The sequence below is a fragment of the Medicago sativa genome, chromosome 1 (genome assembly GCF_051527215.1).
Source record: "Medicago sativa cultivar Bolivia chromosome 1, Bolivia_mono, whole genome shotgun sequence".
Lineage (NCBI taxonomy): Eukaryota > Viridiplantae > Streptophyta > Magnoliopsida > Fabales > Fabaceae > Medicago > Medicago sativa.
Genome location: NC_140749.1, coordinates 57,691,461 through 57,706,215, shown reverse-complemented (window position 1 = coordinate 57,706,215; position 14,755 = coordinate 57,691,461). Strand labels below are relative to the sequence as shown.

The 14,755-nt window shown below is 32.1% G+C and overlaps 2 protein-coding genes across 2 annotated transcripts; one reads left to right on the top strand and one right to left on the bottom strand.

Moving 5' to 3' along the window:
- The first annotated feature begins 1,116 nt into the window (after positions 1–1,116).
- On the top strand, positions 1,117–4,829 carry LOC146955718 (alpha carbonic anhydrase 1, chloroplastic-like). The gene is made up of 6 exons (XM_085723284.1): positions 1,117–1,276; positions 1,383–1,591; positions 1,916–2,022; positions 3,859–3,964; positions 4,108–4,290; positions 4,456–4,829. Exons 1-6 carry the CDS (start codon positions 1,207–1,209, stop codon positions 4,582–4,584), a joined length of 804 nt encoding a protein of 267 aa, XP_085579410.1. The 5' UTR covers positions 1,117–1,206; the 3' UTR covers positions 4,585–4,829.
- Positions 4,830–5,793: 964 nt separating this feature from the next.
- LOC146955717 (uncharacterized) lies at positions 5,794–6,650 on the bottom strand. Its single transcript, XM_085723314.1, has one exon. It carries the CDS (start codon positions 6,525–6,527, stop codon positions 6,048–6,050), a length of 480 nt encoding a protein of 159 aa, XP_085579440.1. The 5' UTR covers positions 6,528–6,650; the 3' UTR covers positions 5,794–6,047.
- Positions 6,651–14,755: the final 8,105 nt, after the last annotated feature.

Below are 14,755 nucleotides of genomic sequence, written 5' to 3'. Positions count from 1 at the left end.
TGATAGGATAAAAAGATCTCGTTTTATTTTTTAGGGATTTAAATCAAAATTCACTATATTTTTATAAACGAAAAATTTATTTAACCATTTTTTGTTTTATTTTTCTATTTTTTTTTATTTTAATGAGAAACTTATTTTAACCTTTAAAAATTCTTTTGATTCCACGTTGTCACTTAACCGACATATCATAGGTTTAATGTTAGAAGCTTATTTAGGGGCTACAATGTCACGGTTTAATTTTGTAAATGACTAAATAGGTTCTTTTTATTTGTCAAGGACAAATTTGGCCCCTATCCATTTTGTTATGAACCAAAATGAGTTTTTTTTTTTTTTTTGAGAGATGGACCAAAATGAGTTATCACTCTAAAATCATATATAAAGCAATGAGCAGATATGGTAATATTTTTAAGTGTTAGTTATGTAAATGATCCATAAAAATATCCAAAATTTTGTTTTAGTCATAAAAAAAAAAAATCATACTTTTTAGTCCACGTAACATTTTAATTTAGCATTTTTAAAGACAAAAGATGGTGACGTAAAAATTTACTATGACTAAAAATGATGGTAGGAAATTTTATAAGGACTAAATATGTTGACGGAAAATTTTACAGAGACTAAAAAATGTGATTTTTTTTGTAGGGATTAAAAGTAAAATTTTATATCTTTTTATAAGAGTCGTTGCATTTTTTAGTAGATAGACGAACTAACAAATAATCATTTAAACTAACACACACAAGTGGAATCCCGGTCACAACGTCCCCATTAACAATTTCAACGTTTTACTTGTTGAGGTAAGACATGTGGACTAACAACCATTCAAGGGCGGAGCCACCACCCGACGAACTCGGGCACTCGCCCGGGCTCAATCGATATTTTCTTTATATTTGGCCAAACCCAATAGCCCATTAACCCCCTTAACAATATTTTCACACGCGCGCGCACAAGAATTCCTGACTCTATAATTTTCGCCCAGACTATAAAATTCCTAGCTCCGCCACTGCAACCATTTACTCAATTAATTCTACTTTTAAAAAAGGCTTATTTTAGGAAACTAAATAAAACGCCATAAACCCTACAAAATTAATGCGCCAGATTTCTAAAAATAAACATAATAGTGATAGTGATAGTATACTATCACTGCATATATATTCTATAAAAGCTGAAGGAATCAAACATTGGCTCTTAGATCAAAGCAATCATATAACAATGGCCTTGCAGATTTACTTCTCAATCCTTTCCATAGCTGCTTTGGCTCTATGCACTTCAGCAAATCACGGTAAGATACTAAGATTTCATTTTGCATTTAGCATAACTTAATATGAAAAATTAGTTATGATATGCTGATTACTTGTTATGACTGAGGTTTTATTTTTTCATGCTAGATTCGGTTAATTTTAGCTATACTGGACCAAATGGTCCTGTGAAATGGGGAACATTAAGTCAATCATTTGCAGCATGCTCAAATGGGAAAGCACAAAGTCCAGTGGATCTTGCAATGACAAATATTGTTGTGAACAATGTATTGAAATCCTTAGACAGAAACTACCTTCCTACAAATGCCTCACTTGTTAACCACCAATACAGTATTGGGGTATGTATTTTCATCAACTAACAAATCAGTTAAAATATGAAAATTAACTTGAATTAACTATGTAAGACCGACACTTCATATAAAAACATGTTTGATGTCTAATATGATATTTTTTGTCTGATGTCTATTATTATTATTATTATTATTATTATTATTAGCAAGGTCTAAGTGCAAATTTTTAGTTTTGGTTTTTTTTTTTTTGTGGTGGCAGGGATTTGAACCCCGGACCTTGCATATATTATGCATTGTCCCTACCAACTGATGAGGACTAGTTTTGGTTTTATCAAAGGAAAATTCTTATATGGTTGAGTTTGGTATTTATAGGTGCATTTTGAAGGAAAAGTGGGAGATATTAATATAAATGGAAAGAATTATTCATTGAAACAACTCCATTGGCATGCACCTGCAGAGCACAGGGCTCATGGTCGTATGTAAGTTCCCTCTCTTCTGCTCTCCCAATACATTCCACCCAATCAAGGGTGATGCCTTTTATTTTGTACATAATAAAAACAAGTTAAAACAACATTGATGAAACCCTCTCTGGTTTAAATTATAGTTTTCTTAATTACTTTGGTTTGATTATTAATATTATTACTCCATTTTGACAGCTTTGTTTGATTATTATAGTAAGAAATAATTGTGACTTTTAATGAGCAAACAAATTTCATATAAAACTACAATTAAGACAATATATTGCCCCATTGAAAAAATTAAATTAGCCGTGTGCCACAACAGTGACAACCCATAATTTATATTGGAAATATTTTTTTGGTAGTGCAAAGAATTAATAATTATAGGAGTATTGGAAACATTTTTTTTGAGGGATTATATTGGAAACATGCATACCGTAAATTTTGTAAATGAAATGAAAAATACTTTAATGATTTGGTGAAACATACACTATATGGTCATTATTCCTCAAAAAAACTATATGGTTATAAGCAAAAAAAAATTAAAATTTATTGATAATCAATGTATTTAATTTATATTACATACGAAATACATCAATATATTATTCAATAAATTAAAAAAGTGCTTATTGCATGTATTTAAATTGTACCATTTTCTCCATCCAACCATAGTCTAAAATTCTTCAGGTGACACACGATAAAACACGACCAGAGTAGTATCTATGGTTCCTAATAATTCTAGTAATGAGTAATAATGTACAAAGATTGTACCAAAAAAAAAAAATGTACAAAGATCACAAGAACTATTTTCAGAGAAGAGAAAGTTTATAGTTCGTTTTACGGTTCAGTTTTTGTTCAAAAAAAATAGTTAAAACATTTAAAACCAATACAATCATTAATAGTTGTAATTTTTTAATATTTTTTAAAATATTCTTTGATAGAAAATTGTCAAACATTATATTCAATTTAGATTTTAATAAGTGGTTGGGAACGTTTTGATAAGTGGTTGGGAACGTTTTGATATTTCTTTTAGATTTTAATGTAAACCCGTTTAAAATTGGGTTTTATATTCAATTTTTCTTTAAAAAATTAAAAACAAATATTTAAACGTGATTTCAAGAGTCATCATAAAAAGAAAGTTGAATGAATTTATTTTATTGTAGTAGAAATTACTTCTACACCAAAAGTTTTTTAATAACAAATTAAATAAAAAAGAGCTGCTTACTATGGAATATAATGTTTGGCCCGTGGTATATCAGAAAGAGGGTGCAAGCATTTTTATGATTAAATAAACAAGCATTTTTTTAAAACAGAAATAGGACCATAGTACCTTTTGATTATTGTGAAACTTGTAATTTTAAACAAGCATTTTTTTATAAAAGTATTTTTTTTTTGACAAATTTATAAAAGTATGTTAGATTCTATTGTTACAACAGTAATCATGCTGATAATTTTTGTATTATTACTTTACTATATAAAAAGGTAAAAATATTATATCAAAAAAAGAAATAGTGATATTGGAGTTTAGAAAAATGATACGGTAATTCAACAGAATATACAAAGGATTTTCTTTTTCTAAAGTGAACAATAAATAGTATTTAACCAAACTAGAATTTGACAACAAATATAGATATATATTTAGCCTCTGAAAAAAAAAATATCAATTTCATCTTTATGAATCTTAAATTCAAGTCACATTATATTTCAAAAAAAAAAAAAAAAAAAATTAAGTCACATTAGTCACTTTACAATATATTTTAGGGGCATTTTAGTGCGTTGTAGCAACTAAATAGTTTTCTAACTTTATTGGAGGACTAATTTGGACTCTAATCTTTATAAAAATTATTCTGAATCTAGACATGAAGCCGAGCTCCACTTAGTTCACTTCACTGAAGATAACAATAACATAGCAGTTGTGGCACAGCTCTACAGATTGGGTGTTCCTGATCCTCTAATCGCCAAGGTATAGTTAAAATCACATTCACTATTATTATGTGACTTATATAAGTATATAGGGTTTATCATTTGGAATGTTAATAGCACATAATATAAGTAGATAGTAGTATAGCTTCCAATTACATGTGAATATGTGATTTTTGGATGCAGATTGAAGACAAGTTCTATCAGCTAGCCAACAAGAACCGTGCAGGCAATAAAGATGCTAACATTGCTCTTGGTACCTTTGATGTAAATGAATTAAATAAAAAGATCTATAGATATTATAGATATGTTGGCTCTCTTACCACTCCTCCATGCAAAGAAGGTGTCATTTGGAACGTCATTGGCAAGGTACCAACTGTATTTCGTTATGTTGTGATAGAAATTGAATTGATTATATGAAATTAATTTTTACGAGTGTTGATTTTGTCATCTAAAGAGGTTTAACAGCGTAGTGTAGTTTATTGTCTGCTTGTCTTATATTCATGTATAATTTCTTACCTATTGAACATGCAGGTTCGGACACTCTCCAAGAAACAACTTGAACTTCTAAAGGCACCACTGGGTGTAGAGTTTCAGCACAATGCAAGGCCACTTCAGCCATTGAATGGTCGCAAAATTGAGATGTACAACTACCACACGTAGAGGTAGGAGTTCAAACACCATGAACTAAAATATCGTTAATAAACTTTAGGAAAGCAAAATATTCTCCTTTTGCGTAAGATGTTAGTATATTATCCTCTAGACTATGAAAGTATTGAAGCATCAGAAAATTGAGAGTTCTCTATTCTAATGATGTTCTACGTGGACGGTTTTCTATTATTAAGGTCAAAGCACTTTGTAATTGGTCTTTATCAAAATGCATTTAATGATACTCCATATTCCTCGTATGATATAGTACTATTTCGTTCTTTTTCAAATTGATTTGAGAAAAAATATAAAAATTGTCATTCAAGTGAGATAGAGCTGAATAAAGATATTGATAATTCAAAATATAAAATGTTCAAATGTGACATTAATCTATGCCATACATGAATCTAAATAAAATAAATAATCAATTATAGTAAAATGATTACAATTATGCAAGACTACAAATATTTATTTATTTTTAAACTCGGTATCCAGCTCAATGATCAATTAATTTGTGGAGTCAATTCCATCGTTCACTAGTGAATATCTTAATTAAAGGCAGAGCTAAACTCCAACACAACTATATTACAAACATCCGGAGGAAATTAAACCTAAGACCTAAAAAATAGCACATTCCTAACTCTAAGTGAGTAGCACACTACTCACTCTATCTCCTAAGGCTCAATCTCGGACCTAGACCAACTACTCCATGAATGAAGCAAAAGCAACTAGCACAATCAAAGTGCTCATAGTCAACAAAATAACACAAATTAGAGTAATAAACACCCTCCAACAAATGCATTCCTAACCTTGACATTTCATTTCAATGATAAATACATTTAAAACTAGAAAACGTCATTGAATTGACCTTTAAATTGACCCGAAGATTTGAACTTTAAATATGCATATTTTTCTTCATTCGTTAAGGATTGTCTTCTTGTTTAAGGGATGCGTTTAAGGGTTGTCAACCATCATTACAATTCATTCTTTGATATATTGTTTTTACGATTAAATTCCTTGTCACAAAGTTGCATTAACTAAGTGCATCATTGTTTTTGTTTTTTACAAAATTAATTGCATCATTTATTCAAGACCATTTGATGATATCTTTTCGAAGCAAGTTTTATTTAGACACAAGCACAAATAAAAACAAGTTTGGGCACACTCATAAAAATGAGAAAAATAAATAAGAACTAATTTAATCACATCATACAATTGTTTTTCTTTTAATTTGTTTCATTTTTGAATGTGTGCATAAACTTTTTTTATTTATGTTTATGACCAAGTAAGCATTTCTATCTTTTCCGACTTAACTAGAGGCTCATGATTCAAACAGAACCATGATAATACAAGAATATTAAATTGGCTTAATTACATTTTTGGCCCCCTAAGTTTCCCAAAGTTGTGATTTTGGCCCCCTAAAAAAAACAACTCTTTCCAAGCCCCCTAAGTTTACTTTATGTAGCAATTTTAGCCCATCATGGCAATTTTAGCCCCCTAAGTTTACTTTCTCTACCTATACAAGAAACCTTCGGTGAAGAAGGTTCAAAAACAATAGAATCAGATTTTCCTCCGATCGACGCGCTTCGTTTCGGAAACAACCTCGTGTTTCCCAGCTTGTGATGATTCCGACGGCAGCCTCTAGCTTCTGCTAACGTAGCTTTCTGTGATTTCGGTAAACCGATGATTGTCGTAGCTTTGGATTTCTTCAAATTCTTGGAGAATCGTTGAGAGTTTGAAGCGGAGTTAGGGTTTATGGAAATTGAGCTTGCTTTTGTTGATTCGTTTCTTTCGTAGACGGCGTTTCTGTCCCACCAGTCGTATTCAGCATCGTTGGAGAGCCAGAATGATTCCGGTGGTGAGTCTTCCGCTTCATCCGTTGGTTCGCAAGCGACTTTCCGGTCGGCGGCGACGCCGGATAAGGCGGAAACTAGGGTTTCGAAATCCAGTTGTGGCATAATATCGTAGTTGTTGAAAATAGAAAGAGGGAAAGATAGTGTTTGAAGTTTGAATGTTTGGTAAGTCTTTAATTTATGCTATGGTAGTGGTGTTGGTGTAGTTGTATTTATATGAAGAAAGGAATGAATGAAGATTCGATAAATTCCAAAGCTATCTTTATTCTTCTAGAGAAAGAGAAAAAAGTTTCTTTGTTATTTGCTCGTCAAAAGAAGACGAAAGCAATGTCAAAGCAAAAAAAGCAACATAGGATAATAATACAGCTGATTGATCAGGTGTGACGTGGGCCGTTGGTTTGTAATTTGCATGTTTTTAAATCAGGTTCAAAGTTATTAGTTCCTACTCAGAAACAACGATGAGAGACTTCTTATTAAATAATCAAATACTCCCTCGAAGCACCCTTTTATTAGAGTTAGAGTCAAATGGTGCTTACATATATGGACAGAGGGAGTATAATAAAAGGACCAGTGATGTTAATTAGTGTCTTAGAGACTAAGCATCAATGATAGTTTGACACTCTTGATGTGTATACCTCTTTATACTATTCTAGAAAATTTAAGTTAATTAAATATATGGTTCGTGTGACCAGTTGCGTGACCATTATTTTTCTAGAATTTATTTAGTTAATTAATTGAAAAAATAGTGGTCACGCGCATTTTAGAAGCGTGACCATATTCTTCGTTTTTAAATTTTGGTCACGCAACTGAAAAATTGTGGTCACACAAATCATATATTTAGTTAACTAGAATTTTTAAAAGAGATGTATATATTATGGATGTTAACCTATCTTTATTCTTAGTTAAGATGTATCCTCATGCACCTTGCTGGTCTTTTGGACAAGTGATGCTTAGAAAAACGGAGTATTGTGAACTTAGGTCCGAATAATAAGTATTCATATTTGGTGATTATCTTTTTAAATTTTAAAAAAATACACCACTGGAAAAAAATAGTAATAATACTATTTTGACATTTGTGTAGTTAACCTTTTGAACGTGTAAAAATATTTCTTTTCAATACAAATTACATTTTTTTCGTTTTATTAATTGTGTAGTAAACCTTTTGAATGTGTAAAAATATTTCTTTTCAATATAAATTATATTTTTTTGGTTTTATTAATAAATGTTTAGAGTCATTAGTTAACATGGCCCTTTTCTAAGTTATATAGGCTAGTATCCCTTCAAAAGAAAAATTATAGGCTAGTATCCACTAGTTAGCCGTGACTATTCTTTGTTGGAACCTATGACCACTTTTTTATGTTGATATATTTTTATTTTTTTTGAAGGATTATGTTGATATATTTGTTTTCTTGTTTTTTGTATATATTCTGAACCAGTCTCTAATTTTTTTCCCACATTTATCCCTTTCAAAAGTGAATTGAAGTAAAGAAATTCTCCACCATCTATCACTCCCCCCAACACGTTACGTCGTTACCAATCCAATCAAAATATTTTCTCCAAATTTGCTTTGCCAAAGAGCAAATAAAAAACTGATTATGTGTTACCACTCTATCAAAGCATAGCACACAACATTATTGGTGGATATCTCTAATAATATGTATTTCGTTGTGAACTAAAATAATTGTTCTATAGTTTATAAGTGCTAACTCAACTACCAAAAACCGTCAAAATTGTTAGACTGGAAGCCGTGATCGTGGTTTGAATACCGACGTCTCCACTTGTGTGTGTGAGTCACAATGAATTATTGTAATTTTGTCTATCTAGAAAAAAAAAATATATATTGCATATAACTCATAAGTACTTACAAGTGGCCTAATAAGCGTTTGGCCCAAACGTTTGTTGTAAGGGGTTGAGGTGTCGCCCCCGAGATACGGTTTAAAGGTATTGATGTAGGTGGCGTTTAACCTGGGAATGAGGAGTTTTTTCCCACCATGGGAAAGCTCCCCCTTTCCAGGACACCTGTCAGTGCATAACCTGTTTGAGAAAAAAAATAAAAAACTGAAAATTGTTATTTTATTGTTGTTTGTTTTTTCTAGTGTACCTCTCCTCTTTACTATTGCTCCACCTCACTTCTATTATTTCATTTTCAGAAGACCATCTCATTAATTTCCTTCGACCTTCTCTCCAACAGCAACCACTATCCTCCCTCCACAATTTCTTCTTCAAACTCTTCAATTTCTTCAGCTATTGAAACACTCATCTTCATCTTCAAACATGTAATGCAAAAGAAGAAAAAACAAACCCAGAAAAAAAATCTCAATTTCATTTCTTCTAGATCTAATCTTAAATTAATTCATTTAAATTGTTGAACAAATTTTCTTCAGTGTCGAACCATTGACCCCTTCTACATGCATGTTGTTGATTTTGAAATTGGACTTGGAATTCATTACTCTTATATTATGAAAGAGACTACTGAAAAAGCTGTTAACGGTTCCTTGTTGCTTCATATATTTGGATCTCTTAAGAACAACAACAACAACAAAGGCATAGATGGTGTTGTGGTTCCTTTTTTTTAGTGCTTTTTTTAGTGCCCCATGTATGTTGTTTCAATCTCTAGTGGTGAAAGATCAGGATCAGATTTGGGAAAGGAAAGAATTGATGAAGATGGTGGGTAGTGATTGGTGGATTTTTTTAGTGAATCAAAGGGTTTTTGGGTTGGTTGAATTAGATGATGAAGACAAAGAATTTGATGATGAATTAATAATAAAACAGTTGGGAAAAAAGAATTAAATGAAGACAAAGAATTTTTTTTTAGGTGCTGTTGTTTTTGTAATTTGATTTTAAAATGTAATTTTTTTTTTGAATAACTGTTAATTAATAAAAATGTCAGTTAAGGTCTTGTGAATTAATATCCTTTTAAAAACCAATTAATTTCTTATGAAAATTAAAATTAATTTGGTAACATTTTTTGTTGAAGGAATTAATTTGGTAACATTATTATCAAATGAATTGCCAGGCACATCCGAAAAGTCCAAAACTAATTGCCAGGCCCGTGACTTATTATAAGCAAATGAAAAATTGTTGTTTAATCAATTGGTGGGGTCCACTGCTGCAGTTCACAATACCAAGCAACAAGTTACAACAATTAAGAAGTCACAAATCTTAGCCATCTAAATAAAAAATTATTAAATCTATGGTTGTGATTCAACTTTCCCATGATGGGAAAGAACTTCCCTTTCCCATACTAAACCCCACCATTGATGTAATCTGAACTGTAATATTTGTATATGAGTTGTAACACTGTAAACTTTAATCCTTTTCACTATCAATAAGACGACACATTGCTCTGTAGTTTGAGACATCACTTTTAAAAATAAAATAAAAAAGAGTTTGAGACATTACTTGCCAAACTTTGTAACCAAATATTGTGTTCCATTTGTTTATATTTTATCGTTGATGAATGATAGCAACACTCACTTGTTAACATTCTCTCTATCACTCACTTATTTATTGGATTAAATTAATGCATGTCCCATCATTTTGTGGGGGTTCAATTTTCAAAGTGTACATCCACAATGATTTAAACCAATAAAAAAGTGAGTATTAGATAGAGTGTTGCTAACATTACTCTTTATCGTTTCGTTTATCTTTTGTATCAAATTGATGTTCTAACAATAGTATATATTTATGGACAAAACTTAGGTACAATTCTCTATGTGCTTTTCGTATGGTTCTTAACTAAAAATACATCTTTTTGGATATAACAAACTTTGAGAAAATTATGGATTTAAGAAAATTATGGTGAATTTAGTTAAGAACCAAACAAAAAACACCTAAGAAATTGTACCTAAGTTTTTTTCCTGTATTTATATTTATTTGTCTTTGTCTTTGCCTCTTTGGGGTAACCTGGATCTTATTTATCTTCTATTGTTGCGTATTGGAATAATCTTCTGACCTTTGAATCCATGCCTCTTTTTTCAATCGTCTTTTGATGATCAAATAAGCAGCATGGATTATTACTTAGGAATACAACACATAATCTTGAATAGAGATTATATTTACAACTAATCATGTTATTGGATAGTTTTTCTTTTTTACGAGGATGGATAGTTGTTTTTTAATAACTAGCATATGTAATGTACTCCATAGTCCAACTACTTAGCTGGCTCTAGAAGATTCACTAATCTCCATTGGAAATTTAAAAGGTATCAAAGATAAGCTAGTCATTGTCCAACACTCCCAATATTATTTCTTCAGTTAGCATGGTTTTGATGGCGAAAAATGTAAACAATAATTCTTTTGTAGTTGAACAATTTTAATACTACACATCTATAATAATCTCTCACAATCAAAATAGAACCTTTGATATATGCATGCGATTTGCATTTCTAATTGTATATCAAGATCCCCTAGTGAAATCAAAACGTTAATTGTGAGGTTTAGAAGATATAGAAAAATCAATTGGTGATAATTTTGGGAAGAAAAAAAAAAGCTGGCTAAGAGAGGTCAAAGATGTGCAATATTTTGAATGAGATGCATAATCTCATAAGTTCCCAAATCAAAATTGTTGCAATATGTTTCACTAGCCCACACACCATTGGTAAGTGTGCAATCGATATATTTGTAGAACTCATGGATTAGCATTAAGTATTCTATAAAAAGAATGCTGGCAAAACTCTATTTTAATAGTTCTCTCTAACCCTCACTTTCTTATTGGATGAAATCATTGTATATTCTACTAATTTATACGAGTTCTATTTCTAAAGTGTAGATCCATATTGGTTTAAACTAATAAGTGAGTGAATGTTAAAGAGTGTGATGTTAGCACTACTCCTTCTACAAAATATTATACACATTGACTTCAACGGAATTAACTACTTTAATAATATGAAAACAAACTGAATTTCTCTTACAAACCATATACTCCCTCCGTCCTAGAGTATAAGTCGCTTTGGAAAAAATTGTCTCAAATTATAAGTGGCTTTGGAAAAAAAATTGTCCCAAATTACAAGTTGCTTTAGAATACCAAGAAACATAGTCCTGCAAAAATGTTTCATTGGTATTGTAAAGCTACTTATAATTCCCATAGCATTTATTAAGAACAATTTTGTAAAATATCTAACTTGTTAAAAAATGGGGTAGTCAAAGACTACCCAAAGGATATACTACCCTTTGCCCATGTACACTGGTCATTCATCATACCTCACACTAGATATGAATTACATACTCACTATCATATGGATCTGTAAATTTGAAGCATTGATGCTTAATGAGTACACTGTTGCAAAAATTTAGATATCCGAGATTAACATTTTGGGATTTAATAATTTAGATTAGATTCAAAGAAGAAGAAGAAATGATGTTCACAAGTCCTAGCTCATCGAGAAAAAATGAAGAAATTGTTAGGTTAGACATTGTGACTAACACTTTTTTTAAGACAAATATATAAAAGGAACGAAAATATAAAATAAAGTACAATGGTCCTGCCAACACAAAAGTAAGATGGGCACAAGAGATACCCAAAAAATAGAGTCCTTCAAAAAGTACAAAGAGGAAAAATAAAAAACGAAAACATAAAACAACACAAACACAATAGTAACCGACCCAAAGGACACCACGACCCATAGCCAGTCCCCAACAAGAGGTAGCCTTAGCCTAGAGAACCAGAAAGAGGTACGAGCACGAAGGGCAACTGAGGACCAGAAGCCAAACCACGCAAAACACATGAAGGCCCCAGGGTCGACAAGACAAACACTCTACTGGGACCAACACATGATGGGATGGGCCTCTCACTCAAGAAAGGAGTAGGGGCTGCTAGGGTTTTTACCCATAAACAACTTTCACAAGGAAAGCTATGCCCTATTCACTAGAGCCTTGACAAAAACAGACTCCCGCAAAGATAATATCATTGCGGGAGCTCCAAATAGCGCACAAAACATGTCAAACAAGAGTGAAACTTAATATCACCCTCTTACAAGACCCCATACTAAGTTTCAACCCCAACTCCTTAACTTGTGTGTGTTGAGTTTTCAATTACTATTGTCATTTTGTTTGTCTACCAAAAAAATAAGTGAAGGGGGAGGAAAAGGATGAATCTGACATTCTACACGAGTTATCTCCTTATTAAGATGTCATGCTTGCCCTTTTTTTGTTGGAATGTGTTTAAAAGGTTAACGATTAAAAAAGGGGGTAAACTTAATGTACCACATGCTAAAGAGTTTCAAATCGAATAAGATATGACCAGAGACAATATATTTATATAAGTGGGGAAGAATCATCATTTTACAAGTCAGTTTTATGGGGTTGTGTTAGGCTCAATCATAATCTCTAAGAAAGTATCATAATCAAATTCAAAATTCTTTGAGTTACCAATCAGGTTTCTGCTATCAAACCACCCACTATTTTATTAGTTGTTGTACAAACATGACTTTGTAAGTTAATATGCACAAAGTAATTTTACACATTCATCAAATCAGATGGTAAATATTATTTGATTTTCCTGTTATTGTAAAATTATAATTGTGTATATTATTTGCATTAAAGAGACGTACATTTACCATGACAAAAATAAAAGAATTAAATATTTAGTAATGTTTGAACACCAATCATACCAGGGAGGAAGTAACTAGAGGAATTGGCATTTTTATAACTTCTTTGTTTCTAGAAGGGTGGCATTTAGCATGCACAAGCAAAAGAGTTGTGCACATGCACAAGGGAAGAAATAATGGACAGCTGGCGGTAAAAAAGGGTGGCATTTACTATGCACACTGCACAAATTTGTGCACCATACACAAGTTAAAGAAGGTTATTTTTAAACCATTAGATTAAAACGAACATTGATCTTTATTATGGTCTGCCTACACCATATTTTTTCCACTTTGTCTTCATCCTCTCTACCATCTCCCTCTTTTCACCACCACCACCAAACTCAACAGCCGTGTATTTTTATTTCTATCCCTCACTTACTCAACTCTCAAACCCATCCCTTCCTTCCTTCCTTCCTTCACAAACTTTAATTCTTTCACCAACTACTCTTCATACCCTAAAACTACTAAATAAACCCCTCTTCTCTGTTCCATCAAAATTACTAAAACCATGTCTACTCCGGCGAGTTTCTTTTATCACCGCCACCGGTACAAGTACTAAATAAACCCTACTTCTAGAATTCGTCCATAATCGCCGCCACCGGTACTACTCCGGTGAGTTTCTCTTCTATCTCTGTTGCACTTCGTGGCTCCAACAACTCTCTCCCTTCTCCTTCCTCCACTACACTCGACCGGATAAATTTGGAGTTTTGCTGTTGCTGCCGCCGGAGCTCCACCGGAAATGATGGTTCAGTCTTTGTGTCAGCAGCAACATGTTCAAGCTAATTTCTTCGCTCATCATCATCAGTAGCAACAGCAACAGCGGCATCAACAAACTATGGGTGAAGCTTCAGCTGCTGGAGTTGGGAATTATCTTCCTGGTCATCTTAATATGCTTGCTTCGTTGTCTGGAGGGCATGGAAATTCTGGTCGGAGAGATGATGAACATCATTGATTGTGTTTGTTTGTGTTTGGGTTTCAGTAAAAAAACATTACTGATTGAATAATAAACCAATAAAAAATTAAGTGGACTAGGCATGACAGTGGTGATGTGAGAGGAGGGTGGGGGACAGTGGTGATATTGGTGGAGGGACGGATTGGGTGGTGGTGGTGGAGTAGATGACACCCATGGTGTGGTGGGAAGTTTGTTGTTGGGAAGAGAGAGGAGGAGGTAGAGAGATGGTGAGGGAGATTTGATATTGAGAGACCATGATAAAAATGTGTTCTTCATTTAATCTGATGGTCAAAAAATATTTGTGCATGGTGAATAAATCATACACAAATTTGTGTCTTGTGTATATTAAATGCCACCGTAAAAAAGGGTGCAGTTTAGAATGCACAAATGCAATATTTGTGCACAAAACACAACTTGTGTATCTAAGCCCTGACAGTCATTGTGAGCCATTGATATATTAGTATTATATTGAAACAGATCCTGACCGTTGGAAAAAGGAGAGAGGCAACCTGCTGCCATCAAGTTGCTTTTGTGCAGGTGGGACCCACACGTGGAATAAATCTGATTATTTTAATGGTTTTTTGGCAAGTGTAGTATTGGGCTTATATAACAAAACCAGGACCAAACTTAATATTTATTCTTCTATGTTATATTATTGTTAATGATAATAATCTACTTTTCGACCAAAAAAAAAATGATAATAAGCTACTCCTGGCATTATTAATCAACAAATTATTCCTTCCATGTTATCATTAATTTACTGTTAATGATAATAAATAAAAATATTAAAAATT